At 41.2% G+C, this 26760-nt stretch overlaps 1 protein-coding gene across 3 annotated transcripts in view; it reads left to right on the top strand.

Moving 5' to 3' along the window:
• CLMN (calmin) overlaps positions 1–25616 on the top strand; it is a 222509-nt gene extending 196893 nt beyond the window's left edge. For all 3 annotated transcript variants that reach the window (XM_088464349.1, XM_088464351.1, XM_088464350.1), the window contains exons 10-13: positions 2480–2658; positions 5961–6021; positions 8558–8613; positions 23989–25616. In XM_088464349.1, coding sequence (XP_088320475.1) covers positions 2480–2658; positions 5961–6021; positions 8558–8613; positions 23989–24175 — 483 coding nt within the window. In that variant the 3' untranslated portion in view covers positions 24176–25616. The remainder of the gene's footprint in view (positions 1–2479; positions 2659–5960; positions 6022–8557; positions 8614–23988) is intronic.
• Positions 25617–26760: the final 1144 nt, after the last annotated feature.

The raw sequence follows: 26760 nt of genomic DNA, 5'->3' as shown, positions 1-26760 counted from the left end.
ACTTCAGCAAATGGACCTCATGACAGATAACTTTCTGAGTAGAGGTTATTCTCTTAAGTCCTTGAATACTGCTCGCCAAAAGGCTTTATCCGCCCCCAAATGTCCAGACTTTGTACAAAACAAAGAGAAGAAATTAAAAGATAGTTTGGTTTGGGTCAATCACTTTAGTGCTGGTAGTGGTACGATTGTTAAAACTGCCAAAAAATATTGGCCTCTCATTAAATCCGACACCAACTAACCATCTCTTAAAAATACTGCCCTTCTGCCTTGTTACAAACGAGGCAAAAATGTTCGCGACTGGCTTGTGCATAACGATATTACTGGTTTCAGTAAAATCACCAAAACACATTTCTTATCCAAAAAACCTGGTAATTATAAGTGTCTTGGCTGCACGACCTGCAGCTTCATGGAAACAGGAGACAGTTTTGTACATCCGCATACAGGTTTTAGATATAAAATTAATCATATACTTACCTGTACCAGCCAGTTCGTTATATACTATATTCGTTGCCCTTGTGGGCTTTTATACATTGGTAAGACCACTCGCCAATTTCGTGAAAGAATGGCTCTCCATAGATCGGCCAGTAGATTAGCTTTAGGTGGTAGTGACAACGAACAACCGGTGGCACGCCACTTTAGAGAGCACAGACATGGTCTGCCCACTATACGTTACAAAATGATAGACCATGTTCCAGAGAATATTAGAGGTGGCGACAGGTCTAAGATCCTGTTACAGACAGAAACTAGGTGGATACACCGTCTAAACACAGTCCAACCTTATGGACTGAATGAGATGTTGCCTCTGGCTTGTTTTATTTGATTAGGTACTTGACCTCTTATATATATGTCTTTATTGTCATCTTTATTTGTGCATAGTTTGATATTTTGTCCATACTGGCTTCTCTCCTGCTTCATTGACGATTTATCAGATGTTTATTATGCATTCTCTTTATATATTTCTTATGTATTGGTGGTGGTGGCACGGACCTTATGATCTTGTTTTGTGTACTCCGTTGTCATAGTGAGCACTACGTCATACGTCGCGCCCGCCGGACTGTGTGCCGCAGGTGACGTCACTGACAGCTCCCGACAGACGCGGTGTGTCTCACTCGTGGTGTGGTATTTAGGTAAGTGTTGTTTCGTTTTTTCATTGCTTCCTGAAGAAAATCGTGTATGATTGAAACGTTGAAGTAAACTAGTGGTTTATATACCCAACTTGTAACGTATCTTATTGAGGAGTGCCGCTGCCCATCTACCACATTGTCTACATTTCCTGCAGAGGGCACCCACATTGCTATAACCCTGAGGGACGAGTGCCGAGCCTTTGCTACATTATATATATATATATAAATAATTTTTTTATTATTATTATTTATTTATAGTAATTCATTTTTTTTAAATAAAATTTAAATATATTCAGTCACAAGGCCCCTGCTGCAAAATACTAATTGATGATTGGAATAATCTCCAATAGGCTGGATGCATCAGAATCCCTCCCATATTACTATTACAATCAGTATTGTGGCTGCTGTGATCTATTTACATTATTAAATTGATATACAGTATAAGCAATCAGAAAACATTCGGGGAAAAGACACATTTAAAAAATAATTGTTTTTATTTACACGCATGTGTTCAATCTGACACATCACAAGGTGCGTACGTCTCAGAAACAGTAGCCTTTCCGCCAGGAGATTATCAGGCATTGCAAGTGTGCACACTTACTCCTCGCAATAGCATAGAGTAAGCATAGGGCGAGCGTAGAGGTGCAGCGCAGTGGTGTCTCTATAATGGGTGCAGAGAGTGTGGGATACTTTGCAAACCCTGCAACTATTTAGTATTTTTCTGGAGATTTGCATTTGCGCAGTACCGATGCACAGTACAGAATTCTCCAGGAGACCGGTACATGCGCAAAAGACAGAGAGGAGAGGGCCCACCCTTAGGCTACACACGGTCCCCCTCTTTTTTTCCTCTCTTAGTTCATTCCTGATGCAGCATGACAGTCTACACACGAAGGATAAAGTCACATTAGCCATTCTATAGAAAATATAATAATGTAAAAAGTTGCAATATGAGGTAAAAATTTAATTAAACGCAAAAAAATGTCAGAAATCCACAAATCTGATGTTTCCTTTAAAAAAAAATAATAACAATGTTTTCTCCTGAAATTGGAGGGGTCACTACACAATCAGCCAATCAGAAGTGGCTAAATAGATCTGCAGGTAGTGGTCATGATGGCGTATTATTGTGTCACTAAGCCACGCCCCCGTGAGAGATATTTTCCTACCTTAGTAAAACCGACCGGTGAGCTCTGTGGAACGACGATCTGTGGAGATTTACTAACAACTTTATTCAAGTTATCTTCTATATTCATACCTTTATATTGATGTATGGCCGATACAGAAATTTCGTATCGGAGACCCTTGAAAACGAATTTTCGAGTAATACACAATCATTGTCTTTGTTTTGCTGATATCAGGGGGCCGGAGGCAAGGAAAGTCCGAAGAAGAACCTGGAGGAGAACGAGAGAAGTAGAAAAGGATTTATTGGTAGAAATGCAGAATTCGGGGATGAGGATTTCCTGGTGATCGAGGACGTGGCAGCCAGTCTCACTGCAGAGATCCAGGACCACAAGCGCAAAGATATCACTTTTACAAGGTAAAATTCCCCTCTGGTAGGTTAAGTTGTTTTGTTGGCTAAGACAAAGGTCCCATAATGCATCTCTGCCCTGACTCCATTAGTCTGAGACTTACATTATTATGCTTAATAAAACAGTACCAATGCCACTAAGAAAAAAATGAACGTATATTAGCTGTAATGCAGAGAAACCAATCGGATATCGGCTTTCAGATGTCTTAACTATACTACACTACAAGCCCTTGTGAGTTCTTCTAACAGACAGAAATTATTCTTATGGGAGACAAGCGGAACCCCCATCGCTCTTGGGGGTCTAGTTACTAAGCAGTGTTAGGAGACAGAGTGAAAAGTGATAAGGTGCCAGCCAATCAGCTCCTAACTGCCATCTCACAGGCTGTGTTTGAAAAATGACAGTTGGGAGCTGATTGGCTGGCACCTTATCACTTTCTTATCACTTTTCACTCTGTCTCCTAACACTGCTTAGTAAATAGACCCCTTGGTTTTAGAAGTCTGCTCATCTGCTGGGATTTTAAACCATCACAGCTGGTGTGACTGAGGGCCTGATTCTGAGATTTCCGGTCATGCTATCGCAGCTGCATTCTCCCACGGATCGCAGTTGCAAAAAATATGCTAATGCTTTCCGATGCACAGCCGAACAGAGGGACGCCCACTGCTGCCTCCTCATATCCGTATGTCGACGCAACGACATAGTAAACATCGGTAGCATCGATGCACATCGGGCAGTCACGCAGCATGTGTGGCAAGTCTGACCAGCTGCAAACACTGCGTCTCTCCTGACACGCTGAGAGCTCTCATGCTGCAAAGGAGATCGCAGTGGCTAATTTATGCACGCCCATGAGATGACGTTTAAACGGTCAGACACACCTGCGTTTTTCTAAAGGTTACCACCACAAACGCTGACTGCATGTTACTCAATTTGTGAATGGTTCCTCTTTATGAGCATATTCACAATGCAATCATTGCACGTGCACAGTGCGGCTCTCACACATGCGCAATGGCGAACAATCGCTCAATCTGCGTAAATTTCGGCTTTGTGAAAATCTATGAATCGGGCCCTGGGATCGGTCAACGGGGTTGGAAGATGGGGCTTATTCTCTGACCACATTTATCAGCATTCCCGACAATGATCTATCTGATTATCGCCAAGCTTTCTGCCCTCATAATGGCTACAGTATCGCAATGGGTATCAGCACTATCCTTCTGTGCATTCTATACACAGATCGAGGCCCTTATGCCGTTATACCGTCCCGAATTTCTGGATCTTACTCCCCTGCTACTTCACTAAATGGTTCAGTATTGGGCCCTAAATTCCGACCTGCCCCCCGTCACTGTACAAGTGCTCTATCTTTGCAGGTGTTCTTACTTGCGCAAGGATGTTAAAAACCAAAATACCACTGCGGCCCTTTTTACAAGCATTCAGATAATAGCAATGCCATGCCGAAAACATTCCATCAATATTTTTGTTGCCATTTTAAACAATACACTACGTTAGCGATTTTCCATTTAAATACAGATGCTCCTCACTTAGCAACCGAGTTCCGTTCCTACGACTAGGTCGTTAAACGAATTGGTGGCTAAACGAGCAGCCGCATAGACTTGATACAGGTAATCGTTTGTTATTTATTCTGAATAAAGAAAAGGTCTAAAGGAAGCTCACACTTGATACTATAACTTTGTTTTACTTTGCATAACTCTTACATACTGCACAGTACAATTAAAGTTATGAAAAATAGACATTGCAGAGTAATATTTTAGTCATTGTACTATGGGTTCCAGCTGTTCGGAGCGCTGGTCGCAAGTCCGAGTGGTTGTTTTCTAACAGGTAGGTCATTAAGTGAGGAGCATCTGTAAACAAATACATTAAATGTTAAGCAGGTCACTTTAAGGTCTGCAGGACTGTAATCTACAACAGCGGAGCCCAATCCTATACATAGATCTCTGTTTAGACTTTTACCCCATACACTTACTTATATAATGCAAGCATATTCCGTTGCGCTTTACAATTGGGAACAGTAATGACACAAGACTGGGCAATAACAGATAGACAGAGAGGCAGCAGGGCCCTGCTCGCATGCTTACAATCTATTGGGAATATATATACAGTATTATGCTATCTTGTCTTAACATCTTTCCAATTGACCTTATAAAAGGGGATATATCTGTATGTGGCACTTACAGCAATGTTTGTTCTTTGCTTTCTCCTACTCACCAGTTGGGTATATATAATCACAGCATGCTGTATCGCATTAATATAATGGTTATGTCCAGTGGAGCCTATTGGAGTATCGTGGACCATGTGCTACAATTTGGACAAAGCTGCTGTAGACAATGTTATATGTAATGCCGGGCATACATTGGGCAGGATGTACTAAAGGAAAAATGCGGTAAAAACCCAGTTTTCAAGGTTTTTACCGCATTTCCATATGTACTAAGCCCCACCCACCCTTTTTTCGGCGCGGAGGGTAACGCCAGAAAAACATAGCGTTACCATATTGAAAGCTATGGGCTTCTTACCGGACCCTGCACCCGATGCTTCCCCGCCGTCGCCCAGCACTGGCCCCCACTCACCTGCACTCCCACCTGGGTCCTCCACCTCCTTCTCCTCCTAATCTTCTTCCGGGTGCAGGGAGGAGGAGGGAGAGCCCAGGGCTTCCTGCATAAGTGACCAGCAGGAAGCTCTCGGGGCTCGGAGGGGGCGGGGTCCCACGGAGCCCGCTCCCACGGAGACCCCGTCACCAGGAATCGGCTGCTTCGCAAAGGGAAGCTCTTAGCTGTCCTTTGCGATACTAAATGCATATGTTAGTACATATGTGATTAGTAAGGTTGCGGTGACTGGCGGAATGGTCACCGCACCCTTAGTACATCCCGCCCATTGCCAGATTAAATGCCTGTCAGACCGACGGACATTTTATTTGTCAGCCTGCAGATATCGCAGGCATACACTATGAGATATCTGACAGTGTACTGGCCCCGATATCTGTGCTCTGCCCCCAGGGGAGGAGACATTTCCTTGTACCTTCCATGGGAAGAAACAGGGGAAATGTCTGGCTGTCGGCCGTGGCTGGGTATACACTGCCTGATGCGGCCAACATTATAACTTGCAGATATCGCATTGGACGGGCATGCTGGACGATCCGGCATGCCCCACCGACTGATATTTAACCTTCGGTCGGCCACACACACACTACAATTATTGGGACGATCCCTGTATATCGGGCGGATCGGCCCGATAATTGTCAGTGTATGCCCAACATTAGTCATTCACATAAGCAAAATCTATTAATATTTTTGTTGTGTTGCAGAAACCTTCAGAGTGATCCCCACGTGTACAACAGGAGGGAGGTGAACATCTGCGAGCAGCCGGTTAGTAGCATCGCAGAGGCATCCAAGTCATACAGAGCTGGATTTTAGGGTTCATTGCACCTTTGCTTTTCAGGGGGTACCTGTGTTTGATGTGTTGTATTTCCAAACACTTGTTGTCAGGGCCGGATTATAAGGGGGGCGACAGGGGCGGTCGTCCCGGGGCTCCCACACCTAAAGGGCCCCCACACAGCAGCAGCAGTAATGTACAGTATGTGTGACACATGCATGTGTGGTGTATATATGTGTTTTTCTGTGTGACTGTATGTATGTGTATGTAAGAATATAAATATATATGTGTGTGGTGTATGTGTATATATAAATATATACAATTATATTGATAGGGGCCCCCACAAAGTTGTTTCTCCAGGGCCCCCTCAAACCTTAATACGGCCCTGCTTGCTGTATGGTGAACCTGTATTATACACAGGGTTGCCTACCCTCCCGATTTGGGTGGGAGCCTCCCGATAATCGGGTGCAGCTCCCGCCCCCCCGGAAAGGCAGCAAGCCTCCCGGCGGCCGATGATCCCCCCGACATCCCCCGCAATTTACTCCTAACCCCCGCTGCGAGGGCAGCCAGTGACACGATTCGCGTCATTTTGGCCCCGCCCCCTGCCTCACAATGCCTGTATTATCGGCATTGTGTAGCGGGGGCGGGGCCAAAATGACACAATCGCGTGACCCCACCCCCATGACGCCTACAAACGTCAGGCACCCGTCTGGACACGCCCCCTTTTTCGGCCACGCCCCCCCCGCTGCCCTGCCGATCTGGCTGCTCCCTCCCGGAAGGAGCAGCCGGAAAGTCGGCAACTATGATTATACTCCCCCCAGAGAGCGGTGGCTGTTTGCCGGTTTCACAATTGTAAATGTATAGGATGTGTGGGAAATGCCCCTAGGGTATCACCGAGGGCCACATGTAATCTCCGGCCATTTGCAGGAGCTGGCGCGATTCTGCTGAGATAGTTCCTAGATTTAAAGCGGAAATAAGTTTGAGGCTTTTGGTGTGAAACATTTTGCGTCTTTCGCCTATGCGCGCACCCTCTTTTTTCGCACTATCCTATTCCAAAAGACGCGATGCGGCATTCACCCGAAAACGGTCTGTGGTGTAACCTGCGAGAAGTACAGGAGAAATTGGGGGAATCTGTCTGTACCCCATAAAAAGGCACAGTGACATGGAATACAATATAGAAGTGTATTAGTGACCCTAATAAAAGTATTTGGGGTTATTATTATTATTATAATTTATTTATATGGCGCCACAAGTGTTCCGCAGCGCCTTACAAAGCACATAAACTAGTTGTAGACAAGCGACTTACAGAACAATACAATACAGGAAAAGGACATGGATAATATATATTGCTACATTAGCGACCATAACACCCAGATAAGCAACAGAGCATAAGCACCAAGTGTTAGGTGCCCTAGTGGGGAGTAAGAACTAGATGAAACTAAAGTAAGGAGAAGCACAAGAGGGCAGAGGGCCCTGCTCGTAAGAGCTTACATTCTAAAAGGGGAGGGGAAGACAAACAGGTTCGACACAGATGGGGTTCTTAAACTTTGTCAAATGGCTGTTAAATGTAATTATTTTTGGTCAAAATAAATGCTGTATTTAAATTGTGGGTACATTAAAATGGGTCCAAGTATATTTTTGTGTCATTTTAGGGCACTTTTAAAAAATTGTAAAATACACCTGGAGCAGCCACCTGCAATGTTTAAAACACATGTCCCGTTCATACAGCCCCCCAAATACCAGACCCAATACTTGAAATACGCAATTTTAATATTCACACCAAAACTGACATGTCAAAAAATGATATTTCCCTATTTTGTCACTAGGGGGGTGTTCAAAGGGTTCTGAACCAAGTCCCCACATTTTTATCCAAAAAGAGGGGTTTTGCACCATTTTTCACCTGCTCTGAGATGGTGAAAACCTTTTGCCGTTTTTTGTCTATAGAGAATTCGCACGTGCGAAAACCGCGGCAATAGGATAGCACGATACGCATTTTTGGCGAAAAGTTTGCACAGTTGTAAACTTTCCAGAAATCGCAGCTTATTAGTCTATATCCCTTTATACGCCCCTTAGTCTATATCCCTTTATACGCCCCTTAGTCTATATCGCTTTATACGCCCCTTAGTCTATATCCCTTTATACGCCCCTTAGTCTATATCCCTTTATACGCCCCTTAGTCTATATCCCTTTATACGCCCCTTAGTCTATATCCCTTTATACGCCCCTTAGTCTATATCCCTTTATACGCCCCTTAGTCTATATCCCTTTATACGCCCCTTAGTCTATATCGCTTTATACGCCCCTTAGTCTATATCCCTTTATACGCCCCTTAGTCTATATCCCTTTATACGCCCCTTAGTCTATATCCCTTTATACGCCCCTTAGTCTATATCCCTTAGGTGTTATGACTGTATTTGTTAATCCTAGCGCATGGTCATTGCATAGCCAGTCCTGTAATTATATTGCAGTCATCTCGTTGACTTCTGTTTAAGTAACTTAAATCCCAATGTGTTTATGTTCATTTGCCAGAACTTTGGGGCTCTTCATAGCGCCAATGAGGACGAGGACCAACTCTTACAATTCAGGTGACTTGTGTCCTACATACAGTATACATGTGTTATAGGATCTGTGTACCATGTTACCATTTATGCTTATACATACAGTATACATGTGTTATAGGATCTGTGTACCATATTACCATTTATACTTATACATACGGTATACATGTGTTATAGGATCTGTGTACCATATTACCATTTATGCTTATACATACAGTATACATGTGTTATAGGATCTGTGTACCATATTACCATTTATGCTTATACATACAGTATACATGTGTTATAGGATCTGTGTACCATATTACCATTTATACTTATACATACAGTATACATGTGTTATAGGATCTGTGTACCATATTACCATTTATACTTATACATACAGTATACATGTGTTATAGGATCTGTGTACCATATTACCATTTATACTTATACATACAGTATACATGTGTTATAGGATCTGTGTACCATATTACCATTTATACTTATACATACAGTATACATGTGTTATAGGATCTGTGTACCATATTACCATTTATGCTTATACATACAGTATACATGTGTTATAGGATCTGTGTACCATATTACCATTTATACTTATACATACAGTATACATGTGTTATAGGATCTGCGTACCATATTACCATTTATACTTATACATACAGTATACATGTGTTATAGGATCTGTGTACCATATTACCATTTATACTTATACATACGGTATACATGTGTTATAGGATCTGTGTACCATATTACCATTTATACTTATACATACAGTATACATGTGTTATAGGATCTGTGTACCATATTACCATTTATACTTATACATACGGTATACATGTGTTATAGGATCTGTGTACCATATTACCATTTATGCTTATACATACAGTATACATGTGTTATAGGATCTGTGTACCATATTACCATTTATGCTTATACATACAGTATACATGTGTTATAGGATCTGTGTACCATATTACCATTTATACATACAGTATACATGTGTTATAGGATCTGTGTACCATATTACCATTTATACTTATACATACAGTATACATGTGTTATAGGATCTGTGTACCATATTACCATTTATGCTTATACATACAGTATACATGTGTGATAGGATCTGTGTACCATATTACCATTTATGCTTATACATACAGTATACATGTGTGATAGGATCTGTGTACCATATTACCATTTATACTTATACATACAGTATACATGTGTTATAGGATCTGTGTACCATATTACCATTTATACTTATACATACAGTATACATGTGTTATAGGATCTGTGTACCATATTACCATTTATACTTATACATACAGTATACATGTGTGATAGGATCTGTGTACCATATTACCATTTATGCTTATACATACAGTATACATGTGTTATAGGATCTGTGTACCATATTACCATTTATACTTATACATACAGTATACATGTGTTATAGGATCTGTGTACCATATTACCATTTATACTTATACATACAGTATACATGTGTTATAGGATCTGTGTACCATATTACCATTTATACTTATACATACAGTATACATGTGTTATAGGATCTGTGTACCATATTACCATTTATACTTATACATACGGTATACATGTGTTATAGGATCTGTGTACCATATTACCATTTATGCTTATACATACAGTATACATGTGTTATAGGATCTGTGTACCATATTACCATTTATGCTTATACATACAGTATACATGTGTTATAGGATCTGTGTACCATATTACCATTTATACATACAGTATACATGTGTTATAGGATCTGTGTACCATATTACCATTTATACTTATACATACAGTATACATGTGTTATAGGATCTGTGTACCATATTACCATTTATGCTTATACATACAGTATACATGTGTGATAGGATCTGTGTACCATATTACCATTTATGCTTATACATACAGTATACATGTGTTATAGGATCTGTGTACCATATTACCATTTATACTTATACATACAGTATACATGTGTTATAGGATCTGTGTACCATATTACCATTTATACTTATACATACAGTATACATGTGTTATAGGATCTGTGTACCATATTACCATTTATACTTATACATACAGTATACATGTGTTATAGGATCTGTGTACCATATTACCATTTATGCTTATACATACAGTATACATGTGTTATAGGATCTGTGTACCATATTACCATTTATGCTTATACATACAGTATACATGTGTTATAGGATCTGTGTACCATATTACCATTTATACTTATACATACAGTATACATGTGTTATAGGATCTGTGTACCATATTACCATTTATACTTATACATACAGTATACATGTGTTATAGGATCTGTGTACCATATTACCATTTATACTTATACATACAGTATACATGTGTTATAGGATCTGTGTACCATATTACCATTTATACATACAGTATACATGTGTTATAGGATCTGTGTACCATATTACCATTTATACTTATACATACAGTATACATGTGTTATAGGATCTGTGTGCCATATTACCATTTATACTTATACATACAGTATACATGTGTTATAGGATCTGTGTACCATATTACCATTTATACTTATACATACAGTATACATGTGTTATAGGATCTGTGTACCATATTACCATTTATGCTTATACATACAGTATACATGTGTTATAGGATCTGTGTACCATATTACCATTTATACTTATACATACAGTATACATGTGTTATAGGATCTGTGTACCATATTACCATTTATACTTATACATACAGTATACATGTGTTATAGGATCTGTGTACCATATTACCATTTATACATACAGTATACATGTGTTATAGGATCTGTGTACCATATTACCATTTATACTTATACATACAGTATACATGTGTTATAGGATCTGCGTACCATATTACCATTTATACTTATACATACAGTATACATGTGTTATAGGATCTGCGTACCATATTACCATTTATGCTTATACATACAGTATACATGTGTTATAGGATCTGTGAGCCATATTACCATTTATACTTATACATACAGTATACATGTGTTATAGGATCTGTGTACCATATTACCATTTATACTTATACATACAGTATACATGTGTTATAGGATCTGTGTACCATATTACCATTTATACTTATACATACAGTATACATGTGTTATAGGATCTGTGTACCATATTACCATTTATACTTATACATACAGTATACATGTGTTATAGGATCTGTGTACCATGTTACCATTTATACTTATACATACAGTATACATGTGTTATAGGATCTGTGTACCATATTACCATTTATACTTATACATACAGTATACATGTGTTATAGGATCTGTGTACCATGTTACCATTTATGCTTATACATACAGTATACATGTGTTATAGGATCTGTGTACCATGTTACCATTTATACTTATACATACAGTATACATGTGTTATAGGATCTGTGTACCATATTACCATTTATACTTATACATACAGTATACATGTGTTATAGGATCTGTGTACCATATTACCATTTATGCTTATACATACAGTATACATGTGTTATAGGATCTGTGTACCATATTACCATTTATGCTTATACATACAGTATACATGTGTTATAGGATCTGTGTACCATATTACCATTTATGCTTATACATACAGTATACATGTGTTATAGGATCTGTGTACCATATTACCATTTATACTTATACATACAGTATACATGTGTTATAGGATCTGTGTACCATATTACCATTTATACTTATACATACAGTATACATGTGTTATAGGATCTGTGTACCATATTACCATTTATACTTATACATACAGTATACATGTGTTATAGGATCTGCGTACCATATTACCATTTATGCTTATACATACAGTATACATGTGTTATAGGATCTGCGTACCATATTACCATTTATACTTATACATACAGTATACATGTGTTATAGGATCTGTGTACCATATTACCATTTATGCTTATACATACAGTATACATGTGTTATAGGATCTGTGTACCATATTACCATTTATACTTATACATACAGTATACATGTGTTATAGGATCTGTGTACCATGTTACCATTTATACATACAGTATACATGTGTTATAGGATCTGTGTACCATATTACCATTTATACTTATACATACAGTATACATGTGTTATAGGATCTGTGTACCATATTACCATTTATACTTATACATACAGTATACATGTGTTATAGGATCTGTGTACCATATTACCATTTATACATACAGTATACATGTGTTATAGGATCTGTGTACCATATTACCATTTATACTTATACATACAGTATACATGTGTTATAGGATCTGTGTACCATATTACCATTTATACTTATACATACAGTATACATGTGTTATAGGATCTGTGTACCATATTACCATTTATACATACAGTATACATGTGTTATAGGATCTGTGTACCATGTTACCATTTATACTTATACATACAGTATACATGTGTTATAGGATCTGTGTACCATATTACCATTTATACTTATACATACAGTATACATGTGTTATAGGATCTGTGTACCATATTACCATTTATACTTATACATACAGTATACATGTGTTATAGGATCTGTGTACCATATTACCATTTATACATACAGTATACATGTGTTATAGGATCTGTGTACCATATTACCATTTATACTTATACATACAGTATACATGTGTTATAGGATCTGTGTACCATATTACCATTTATGCTTATACATACAGTATACATGTGTTATAGGATCTGTGTACCATATTACCATTTATACTTATACATACAGTATACATGTGTTATAGGATCTGTGTACCATGTTACCATTTATACATACAGTATACATGTGTGATAGGATCTGTGTACCATATTACCATTTATACTTATACATACGGTATACATGTGTTATAGGATCTGTGTACCATATTACCATTTATACTTATACATACAGTATACATGTGTTATAGGATCTGCGTACCATATTACCATTTATACTTATACATACAGTATACATGTGTTATAGGATCTGTGTACCATATTACCATTTATACTTATACATACAGTATACATGTGTTATAGGATCTGTGTACCATATTACCATTTATACTTATACATACAGTATACATGTGTTATAGGATCTGTGTACCATATTACCATTTATACATACAGTATACATGTGTTATAGGATCTGTGTACCATATTACCATTTATACTTATACATACAGTATACATGTGTTATAGGATCTGTGTACCATATTACCATTTATGCTTATACATACAGTATACATGTGTTATAGGATCTGTGTACCATATTACCATTTATACTTATACATACAGTATACATGTGTTATAGGATCTGTGTACCATATTACCATTTATACTTATACATACAGTATACATGTGTTATAGGATCTGTGTGCCATGTTACCATTTATGCTTATACATACAGTATACATGTGTTATAGGATCTGTGTACCATATTACCATTTATACATACAGTATACATGTGTTATAGGATCTGTGTACCATATTACCATTTATACTTATACATACAGTATACATGTGTTATAGGATCTGTGTACCATATTACCATTTATACTTATACATACAGTATACATGTGTTATAGGATCTGTGTACCATATTACCATTTATACATACAGTATACATGTGTTATAGGATCTGTGTACCATATTACCATTTATACTTATACATACAGTATACATGTGTTATAGGATCTGTGTACCATATTACCATTTATACTTATACATACAGTATACATGTGTTATAGGATCTGTGTACCATATTACCATTTATACTTATACATACAGTATACATGTGTTATAGGATCTGTGTACCATATTACCATTTATACTTATACATACAGTATACATGTGTTATAGGATCTGTGTACCATATTACCATTTATACTTATACATACAGTATACATGTGTTATAGGATCTGTGTACCATATTACCATTTATACTTATACATACAGTATACATGTGTTATAGGATCTGTGTACCATGTTACCATTTATGCTTATACATACAGTATACATGTGTTATAGGATCTGTGTACCATATTACCATTTATACTTATACATACAGTATACATGTGTTATAGGATCTGTGTACCATATTACCATTTATGCTTATACATACAGTATACATGTGTTATAGGATCTGTGTACCATATTACCATTTATGCTTATACATACAGTATACATGTGTTATAGGATCTGTGTACCATATTACCATTTATGCTTATACATACAGTATACATGTGTTATAGGATCTGTGTACCATATTACCATTTATACTTATACATACAGTATACATGTGTTATAGGATCTGTGTACCATATTACCATTTATACTTATACATACAGTATACATGTGTTATAGGATCTGTGTACCATATTACCATTTATACTTATACATACAGTATACATGTGTTATAGGATCTGTGTACCATATTACCATTTATACTTATACATACAGTATACATGTGTTATAGGATCTGTGTACCATATTACCATTTATACTTATACATACAGTATACATGTGTTATAGGATCTGTGTACCATATTACCATTTATACTTATACATACAGTATACATGTGTTATAGGATCTGTGTACCATATTACCATTTATACTTATACATACAGTATACATGTGTTATAGGATCTGTGTACCATATTACCATTTATACTTATACATACAGTATAGGCACCTTGGCGAATGAACCCATTTTGCTGCATATTTGTATTTATTGAGAGGTAACCACTCACTAATTCTCCCCACTTAGGCTGACCCCAGCTGGCAGGGAGATGATACCCCAAATGTTACGTCAGTCGGTCCTGCAGCAAAGTCCCTCTGTCTTACATGATGGAATCAGTAACGTTAACAGGCTAACCTCCTTCAGAAACAATAGACTGAGCATAAGTAGGGCAAAAAGCACAATATATTGTTGAAATATAGCAATCTATTAACATAAAATGTAGAACAGTGTAAAACATGCACATACAATCATATCAAATTACCTGCAGGAGCTAATATAAATAATTATGAAGATATATATATTGTGACACAGTTAGGTTAGGGGGTCCCTCTCCTGGGTAGAAGGACTCCTTCCTTACACACACACACAGCAGCAGGGAAGCAGCACACCAGTCTGGATGCAAGTACAAGCTGGTCGGCGCCAGTCTTTATTGTACAATGTCAGAAATAACACAAAGAAAACATAAACGTAAATCCTAGCCCTGTCGGGGTACTAACTTCACAGGTAGTTCCCTCACTACCAGAACCTGGCAGGGCCTAATGCCCTCGCAAGCAACAAAGGCACAGCACAGTACTCACAAATAGGTTTTCAAGTGTCTCTGAGCAAACTCCCTGGCTGCTCTCCCAGGTGAGACAATCAGCCCTCAACGCACTAGGCTTATATTGGCCACTCTCAGGTGGAAAACTAACAAGCCTGTTACCAGGCTGCGAGAACCAAAACCTGGAGTGGCCGTGGGTGGAGCCCTCCCTCTCCTCTCACCCACAACCCCCAGTCCCAAACCGGCTTTTCAAAAAGCCGAAACTCAAGCCTGCTACACTGCAGACTTTCTCCTGGGGGTTTAAAACACATAAGACAGGAATCTGGGACAAATGTACCTGCCACAGACCACTTTACCAATGATCCTATCACATATCCCCCCCCTTTGTTTCAACCTGTGGGGCGGAACAACTGAAGCCCCCAAACAATGAACGCGTGACAACGCGTCAGCATTGGCCAGCTGGCTTCCTGGCCTGTGTTCCACTGAAAATTTAAAAGTTTGTAACGCCAAGAACCATCTCGTAATTCTCGCATTACTGTCCTTATTTTCGGACATCCACTTCAAAGGGGCATGGTCAGTGATCAATTTGAACTTTCTTCCAACCAAGTAGTACCTGAGAGCCTCTAATGCCCACTTTATGGCCAACGCCTCCTTCTCCACTGTGGCATAGTTTCTCTCATGTACATTCAACTTTCTACTTAGATAGAAAATAGGGTGTTCCTCACCCTCCTTGTTCTGGGACAGGACCGCTCCTATACCCACTTCTGATGCATCGGTTTGTACTATGAATTCCCTTTCAAAATTAGGAGTCATCAGGACTGGTTGTGAACACAACGCTACTTTCAACTCCTGAAAAGCTTTCTCTGCCTCATGACTCCATTCTACCATGACTTTTTGTTTGCCTGTGGTCAGGTCAGTCAGTGGGACTGCCATGGTGGCAAAGTTGGGTATAAACCTCCTGTAGTACCCCGTAATTCCCAAGAAGGCTCTCACCTGCTTCTTATTCAGAGGCCGTGGCCAGTTTTGTATGGCATCAACTTTATTGAGCTGAGGCTTTATCAGGCCTCTGCCAATGGTGTATCCCAGATATTTTACTTCCTCCATGCCTAGACAACACTTTTTTGGGTTGGCTGTCAAACCTGCCTTATAGATGGAGTCCAACACTGCTTGTACCCTGGGTAAGTGAGACTACCAATCAGGACTATGAATGACCACGTCATCCAGATAAGCAGCCGCATACCGTCTATGGGGCCTTAGAATCCTGTCCATCATTCTTTGGAAGGTAGCAGGTGCCCCATGTAGCCCGAAGGGCAACATCTTGTACTGAAACAAGCCCTCTGGCGCTGAAAAAGCTGTCTTTTGTTTGGCGCTCTCGGTTAACGGTACTTGCCAATACCCTTTGGTTAGGTCAAGAGTGGTTAAATACCTTGCCGTCCCTAGTCTCTCAACCAGTTCATCCACTCTTGGCATCGGGTAGGCATCGAATTTTGAAACACTGTTCAACTTTCGGAAATCATTGCAGAAACGCACACTCCCGTCGGGCTTTGGAATCAACACAATGGGACTTGACCATTCACTATGTGATTCTTTAATAACCCCTAACTCTAGCATATTTTTTATTTCTTTCGACACCGATTCTCTTTGTGCTTCTGGTAACCTATAGGGCTTTAGATTAACTTTAACCCCTGGGTCAGTGATGATGTAATGTTTAATGACCGAGGTTTTCCCAGGTACGTCAGAGAACAGCACCTTATTTCTGATCAGAAACTCCTTGACCTCTTGTTGTTGAATTGCCGACAGGGTTTTTGCCACTGTCACTTCGGGAACTAAGGGCCCTGGATTTACTGGAGGGGCTCGGACGGCCGACAGTACCGTTCTATCTTTCCAGGGCTTTAACAGATTTATATGGTATATCTGTTCCGGCTTTCTTTTCCCCGGCTGGTAAACTTTGTAATTGACCTGCCCCACTCTTTCTAAGATTTCAAAGGGCCCTTGCCATTTAGCCAAAAGTTTATTTTCCACAGTGGGAACCAATACTAACACTCTGTCCCCAGGAGCAAAGCTGCATAACCGAGCATTGCGGTTGTATACCCTCTGCTGTGCCTGTTGAGCCTGTTCCAGGTGCTCTCTCACTATCGGCACTACTGCAGCAATTCTCTCCTGCATTTGAGAAACATACTCAATCACGGTTTTGTAAGGACTAGACTGCCCCTCCCATGTCTCTTTGGCAATGTCTAGTAACCCCCTTGGGTGTCTCCCATACAACAAGTCGAAGGGTGAAAACCCGGTGGAGGACTGGGGAACTTCTCTTATGGCCAACAATAAATACGGCAATAAGTAATCCCAATCCCTACCATCCTTGTCGACCACTTTCCTAAGTATGTGTTTTAACGTCTTGTTAAACCTCTCGACCAGCGCATCGGTTTGGGGGTGATAAACCGAAGTTCTTAACTGTTCAATTTTGAACAGGCGACATAACTCTTTCATGACTTTTGACATAAACGGTGTACCCTGGTCAGTTAGTATCTCCTTGGGTATACCCAGCCTGCTAAAGACATGAACTAGCTCTCTGGCAATGGTCTTGGTTGACGTATTGCGCAACGGGATCACTTCTGGGTACCTGGTAGCGTAATCCATTATGACCAGAATATACTGGTGTCCCCTGGCAGACTTCATTAAGGGTCCAACCAAATCCATCGCTATTCTTTCAAACAGCACCTCTATAATAGGCAATGGAACTAGTGGACCCTTAAAATGTGGCCTGGGAGCATGATACTGACACTCAGGGCAGGATGCGCAAAAGTCAGACACCTCTTTATGAAGCCCGGGCCAGAAAAACCTCTGCATTATTCGCTCAGTGGTTTTCTCTACCCCTAGATGGCCTGCCGTTATATGACCATGGGCCAGATCCAACACTGTTCTTCTGTAGGCTTTGGGAACTATTAGTTGTTCCACAATATCTTCCCCCTTCTTAGTCACCTGATATAACAAATCCTGACACATTGCCATGTGGGGATAGGACAAAGGACTATCAGGGTCTACGGGTTTACCATCAACTACTTTTACATTCTCCCTGGCTTTTACCAAAGTAGGGTCATTCAACTGCTCCACGGCAAAGACCTCTCTTCTGACCTCTAAATCAGGCAGACGATCACCTGGCCCAACAACACTTCCCACCTCAATGGGAGGCACATCAGTTGGCGGGCCACCGTCACATTCCGCATTCTCTAGTTCGCCAACCATAGTAGAAAAAGGGAATAACTCTGACTCAGAAGAAACTCCCTCCTCCACTACATCGACAACCTTCTCAAATGGATCGAGGTTGTTCACCTCTGGAACAAAACGGCTTTCCCACAACTTCCAGAAGTGAGCAAAGTCTCTCCCCAATATTGCATCGTACACCAGACCATGCACCAAACCCACAGAAACTATAGCAGAGCCACATGGTGTCTCGATGTTCACCTCGGCCGTAACATAATATCGAGTATCCCCATGTATGCAGGTCACACCCACAGTTTTCCCTGTATGCCTCAAGGGGTTCACCAGCTCAGCTTTTATAAGTGTCACCAAGCTACCAGAGTCTAACAGTGCCTCTACTTGGTTGCCATCTACAGTGAGTACACACATGTGCTTATCAGTCTCAGCCTGCCGGTCACCCGTACAGGCTGTCTGTGCAAAGAAAGACCCCCTGCGGTAGACATGAGCAGTATCACATTGCATAGGTTCAGTTGTAAGTGAACAATTAGCGGCAATATGGCCGAAGCCACCACATCGGAAAGACTGAGTCATATTAATGTCTAGTCGTTTACTTCCCGGCCTGGCAGGCCTGTCTCCAGGTTCTACACCCTCAGTCTTAGGTACATTCCACCGCCCAGCACCCTTCTCCCCTGGAACAGTCTTACCAGTGTTTGTGGGAGTTCGCCGGTGCGCCATCGGGGCTCGGTGGGGCATACTCATCAGCTCCTCAGCCGCCACGTACCTCTCCACTAGCTCGACCAACTGGTCCGCGGACTTAGGGTCTGCATGGCTCCCCCACTTGCGCAGAGTCACAGGTAATGATCGCAGGTACCGGTCCACCACGACCCTTTCCACGATCTGTGGTCCCGTCAGCGTCTCGGGCTGTAGCCATTTTGAGGACAGATGGACGAGGTCATGCATCTGTGAACGTGGAGGCTTGTCCCTATGGAACTCCCAGCGGTGGACCCGTTAGGCACGAACAAAGGTGGTGACTCCCAATCGAGTTAGGATCTCCTGTTTTAGTTTTTTATAGTCCTTGGCATCAGCCAGGCATAAGTCGAAATATGCTTTTTGTGGCTCCCCAGACAAAAAAGGTGCCACCAGACTTGTCCACTGTTCCTTGGGCCAACTCTCCCTTTCGGCCGTTCTTTCAAATGCGGTGAGATAGGCCTCCACATCATCGCCCGAAGTCATCTTTTGAAGGAAGTGACTGGCTCGTACGGAGTGAGTGGGGGTGGGAGGACCAGTAGCAACATCTCTGTGCCGGGCGACCAGGTGCTGTACCACCTCTCTTATGGCCTGGCTGTTTTCCGCTAAGGCCTGGCGGGGTTTCCTCAATGGAGACCTGTTGAAGTCTGTTAGTCTCCTGCTGAGCTGCTGTAGCTTCCTGCTGAGCCCTGGTAGATTCCTGCTGAGCTGCTGTAGCTTGGAGCAAGGCCTTAATAATGTCCTCCATTTTGTCCTGGGGCGTAGGTTGGAAGCTGAACCTTGCCTCTCTGAGCATTGGCTGACGCCTCCTCTATGGGACTCCAAGGACACAGTGTTATTTCCACACTCACAAATTGGGTGTCTGTCCCTTTAATTTTTAAATGGAAAGTTTTCCTCTTGCTGCAACTTTAGTGTGTGTGGTTGCCCGCATTCTCCACCATATTGTGACAGAGTTAGGTTAGGGGGTCCCTCTCCTGGGTAGAAGACTCAGTAGAAGACTCCTGGGTAGAAGACACCAGTCTGGATGCAAGTACAAGCTGGTTGGCGCCAGTCTTTATTGTACAAAGTCAGAAATAACATAAAGAAAACATAAACATAAATCCTAGCCCTGTCGGGGCACTAACTTCACAGGTAGTTCCCTCACTACCAGAACCTGGCAGGGCCTAATGCCCTCACCAGCAACCAAGGCACAGCACAACACTCACAGTTAGGTTTTCAAGTGTCTCTGAGCAAACTCCCTGTCTGCTCTCCCAGGTGAGACAATCAGCTCTCAACACACTAGGCTTATATTGGCCACTCTCAGGTGGAAACCCTAACAAGCCTGTTACCAGGCTGCGAGAACCAAAACCTGGAGTGGCCGTGGGTGGAGCCCTCCCTCTCCTCTCACCCACAACCCCCAGGTCCCAAACCTGCTTTTCAAAAAGCCGAAACTCAAGCCTGCTACACTGCAGACTTTCTCCTGGGGGTTTAAAACACATAAGACAGGAATCTGGGACAAATGTACCTGCCACAGACCACTTTACCAATGATCCTATCACAATATATACAGGTTGAGTCTCCCATATCCAAATATTCCCGAATACGGAATATTTTTAGCATGACTGAGAAAGTGAAACCTTTGTTTTCTGATGGTTCAGTGTTCACAAACTTTGTTTAAAGCACAAAATTATAAAAATATAGTATAAAATAACCTTCAGGCTGTTTGTGTGTATAAGGTGTATATGAAACATAAATGAATTTCATGTATGTACACAAACTTTTTTTGATGCCCAAAATTATTAAATTATTGTATAAAATAACCTGCAGAATGTGTGTATAAGGTGTACATAACACATAAAAGCATTATGTGTTTAGATCTGGGTCCCATTCCCAAGATATTTCATTATGATATGCAAATATTCCAAAATACGGAATATTCCGATATAAAAAATACCCCTGGTCTCCAGCATTTTGGATATGGGAGACTCAACTCAATATATATATATATATATATATATATATATACACATATTTCCTCAGAATTGGGCTTGCTATCATCTGGAATATCTACTTCAGCATAGTGGTGAGTCTCTGGTGGGGTCAGAGGCCTGGTCTCGAACACTGAATATTCCTTATTCTCATCTTTATTTACTGTAATAATTGTTCCCTCTTCCTCTGTTGGTCCATCCTTATAATGTACGTACGTCATTTCTAGTGGAGCCTCTTCAGACTGGTCTGTAAAATCATCCTGCAGGTGAGAGAGAGAGAAAGTAAGATATAACCTGCAGAAAAGGACCATTAGGCCCATCTAGTATAACCCAAATATTATATATATTATATATATACATAGATAGCTTTCTGTCCTGCAATGTGTCAGTCGTTTTGTTCTAATGTTGTAATCATTCATTTCCCGATGTGCGCCCTCTTAATGGAATATTGCTGCAAGAGCCTATGTTATATCAGCCTCTCTCGGTGCGCTAGTAACCGGGCGACTCGGCTGAGGGGCTTTTTCACTCAAAATATACGTCTTATTCGCACAATAAAAACTGGAAGTGACTAAACTACTTTGCTAGATAACACTGACCAATCTGAAGTGCGACATTTGTCTGAATCTGTGTATGAAGAGCCGCGATGCAGCGGCCGCGGCTTTTTCTCACGCCAAGTTCCGTTGTTCTCCATCTACGACTTTGTACAGTCTCAGAGCACTAATTGTACAGAGCACTAATTGTACAGAGCACTAATTCCTGTGCAGGTAAAATTGCAGCCTAGCATACATAGTACACTCTGTGAGTGGTGTTTCGCTGCGTCTGGGAAGCAAATAATGCACACACAATTTAAAAAAAAAAGATAATTTTCTACACCTCACAGCGGCCCAGTCGCACAGATGATATATTGATGACACATCTGTATTTAACAAAAATTCATATATATATATATATATATATATATATATATATAAAGCCAAAAAGAACCAGAACAGAACTGGTAAACCAGCACACCAATTTCATATGCAAAAAAAGATTTTATGACTTCATTTCAAAACTATATCCTCACAAATATATTGACAATATATCAGTTCACATAAAGTACAAAAGTGCTAAAAAGTGCATGTCAGCAAAAGAGTACTTATCAGTGACCGTGCAGTGTGAACCGACATAGCAGCTTAGCAGTTCATGATAATTGGCCCGACAGCTGTTTCGGTGCCCTCTAGCATCTTCCTTCTGGGGCATAATAATATATAATATTAGCTGAAGTACCTGATGTTGCCCGGGTTTAAATCTTCAAGTTATTAAGTTAGGCATCCCAGACCAATTGCTATCCCTCTATGAAGTTTTCATCCAATTCCATCCAGTGGAATGCCCAGGACAGGTTCCCCGGGTCAAAGTTCTGCCCAGTGTACACCAACGGGAGGTCGGCCAGGACCTAATCAACAAGTTATTAAGTTAGACATCACCGATTAGTTGCCATCCCTTTGTAAAGTTTTCATCCAAAATCCATCAAGTGGAAGGGTCAGAACAGGTTTCCCAGGTCAAAGTTCTGCCCAGCGTACACCAACGGGAGGTTCGACCAGGACCCTAACCCCTCTAAAACCTGCCAGGATCTAACTGGACCACCTCATGTTGGTTTCATCCCAATCAGAGCAGAGGTGTTCCGAATGCATAACCGGACAGACAAACAAACAGACCAATGAATTTTATATATAAGACATATACAGATATTTCTATCATTACATGTAGTATGATGCCATTTAGACACAGCCCTAGGTACATAATTCACTCCACACTTCTTAAAAATAATTGGCCTTTATTCATTTGAAAGCTAAAAAACACCATCAATCACATTGACCTCTGCAAACATTTTCTAAATAGAATGTAATGAAAAATACTTTATGTTCTGAATATGATTTGGGAGTTGCCCAAGAGTGAGACATTTTAGTGCCTAAAGCTTGGATTTAGGGAGACAGCTGCAGTCCTCCCTAATGCGCTTCGCCTAGTGGACATGGACGGTATCCGCTCTGTTACTGTTTTTGATGTTATTATAACAGTGTTTTTGATGAGAGAATCATAAGCTTCACCATGGCTAAACATGGATATACTGTGCCTTTTATAACTAACTGTTCTTCTCTGCAGGAGAGAAGAGGCTGGAGATACAGCCACGTCGACAAAAGGGGCTGCTGGGTCAATACTTGCAGTCTTGAACAGTCAACTTCCCGACATGTACTACATCGCCGTCCTGCTGTGGCTACTTTGCTACCTCATCCTGATCCTCCCGGAGTTGGATATGAGCAAAGTTAAATTTTTAGCATACAACAATTAAAGACTGACGCATAGTTACAACCTGCCGCTTAAAATCAGTTGGGCACAAATTTACCTTGAAATTGTTCTCCAGCAATAATTTAACCTGCTAGGGTCTTTATAATAGTACATAGCTAAGCAGGGTACATCAGTAACCAAAATAATGTCATTTTGTGCCTTTGTGTAAAGAAACGCGTTTCACCGCTTCTAAACCCTTCTACCTGACGAGTCAGTTCCTGTACCCTGACAGCTAACCTAGATGCCTCCTGGGGATCCTGGGGATAGGAGGTTACCTTATTTAAAATTGTTCTTGTTATTCTGTATATATCACAACTTTTAGACGTCTTCCTGACTCTCTGCTTTATTATTAGGCAGTACAAATCAATTTATTGAATTCTAGATTGCTACATTTGATAGTGATAGTCAGTGAAAGACACATTGATATTTGAAGTCCAGCTATAAGGATAGGCATTTTTTATGGTGGTCTACTCACTTCTGTCTCATGGCTCATGTAAAGTAGACTTAAAAATCCTACTAAACCACCAAAATGAAATGTTCACATTAAAAAAATATAGGGAAATTGTATAGTTCAATAGCAACTAGACATACCACTGCAGTAGTATAATGTAACCCCCCCACACACCCCCAAACACTCCATTATAGATAGCCGTCATTTAGAAAATGGAAACAGTATAAAACCGCAGAGTAATTGATCTTTAAGGCGCTGCGGAACACTTGTGGTGCCATATAAATAAACAATAATAATAATAATAATCTTTGCAATATCATGCACCTAATTTTGCAGGAATGTACCCAGTTTTACAGGGAAGCGGGGTAAAATTGCAGCACCTGCGGAGGTGCAAATTTTGTACCAAATAGTGGGAGGAAATGGGCAGATCAAGAAACTTAAGACCTGGTGTGGTTCCTGTATAATGGGACATAATAACTTTATATAATAATATATTTTAATGGGACGCACTTAGCAGGAAAGTGCATCTCTAGGCAACCACTTACATAATCAGAGAAAATTGGCACCTGCAATAGCCTGACTCGATGACTATAAATAAAGTTTAAATGAATGTAGGAAAGTGTTCTAAAGTGGGCTTTAGCTATGTACACCCAGCGCATTACACAGATCAACCACCAAGTCACCAAACTATGCACAGAGGGCCTGATTCAGACCCGGTCGCCAGAGCTGAGCGCTCGCAACCGGGTCAATGGTGGCCCAGAGCGCATGCACATGATGGAGCCGGCTCCATAGTGCGCATGCGCGAGACCCGGATAGCGGCGGCACTCCGTCGCTCCGGGTCTCGCAACAAAAGGGGCGTGCTGTCGATGTTGAGTGACAGCACGCCTCCTTTGGTGGGCGGGCTGGGGGAGTTGCTGCCCAAACGGAGGCGTTCCAATGTGAACGCCTCCGTCTGGGGCCGGCCCCACTGACATCACCAGTGATGTCAGTGGGAGAGATTTCGGCTCTGTTAGAGCCAAAATCTCTCTGGGGCTTGCGGCAACGAGACCCTACCACAAGGGTCTCGTCGCAAGCCCGATGGTCGCGATGGTCTTGAACATCGCGACCATCTTCCTGGCCGCTCGCTATATCTGTGGGTGGTCACCCACAACTATGCGAGCAGCCAGGAGGCCGTTCAAAAAAAAAAAATAGCCCGGCCCTGAGCGACCGGCTCTGAATCAGGGCCAGATTATTTTCACTGGAACTTTTCCATATACCATGGATTGGGGGCAAGCTTATCTGCAGAGCAAGTCTACCAGACCGTCAGTCACTCTCAGGGCCTGATTCAGACATAATGCAATTGGAACTGAGATCTCTCACGGACCGCAATAGTGAAAATATGCTAATGGCTCCAAAGCTTACCTGTGCATAGGGACGCCCACTGCCGCCTTCTGATGACACACAACAGTATAAACATCGGGAACATCAATGCAGATCGCCCAGCCACGCAGCTTCTGATGACATACAACAGCATAAACATCGGGAACATCGACGCAGATCGGCCAGCCACGCAGCTTCTGATGACATACAACAGCATAAACATCGGGAACATCGACGCAGATCGCCCAGCCACGCAGCTTCTGATGACATACAACAGCATGAACATCAGGAACATCGACGCAGATCGGCCAGCCACGCAGCTTCTGATGACATACAACAGCATAAACATCGGGAACATCAATGCAGATCGACCAGCCACGCAGCTTCTGATGACATACAACAGCATGAACATCGGGAACATCGACGCAGATCGGCCAGCCACGCAGCTTCTGATGACATACAACAGCATAAACATCGGGAACATCAATGCAGATCGGCCAGCCACGCAGCTTCTGAGTGAAGTTTGACCTGTCTCAAACATCACAGCTCTCCTGACACGCTGAGAGCTCTCAATGTGCGAAGGAGATCGCATTGGCTAATTTATCCACGCTCATGAGATGGCGTTTAAATGGTCCCAACACGCCCGCGTTTCCTTATCCATCTCCCTTTACCTTCCCCAAACGCTGACTACCTGCTACTCACTTTGTGAGTGAATACTTAGTGCAAGCGTAATTGCAAACCAATCGCTGCATGTGTGCAGTCCGGCTTTCACGCCTGCG

The sequence above is a fragment of the Taudactylus pleione genome, unplaced genomic scaffold (genome assembly GCF_031769625.1).
Source record: "Taudactylus pleione unplaced genomic scaffold, aTauple2 ptg001661l, whole genome shotgun sequence".
Taxonomy (NCBI): domain Eukaryota; kingdom Metazoa; phylum Chordata; class Amphibia; order Anura; family Myobatrachidae; genus Taudactylus; species Taudactylus pleione.
The sequence above is the reverse complement of the archived record's forward strand: the minus strand, read 5'-3'. Positions and strand labels throughout refer to the sequence as shown.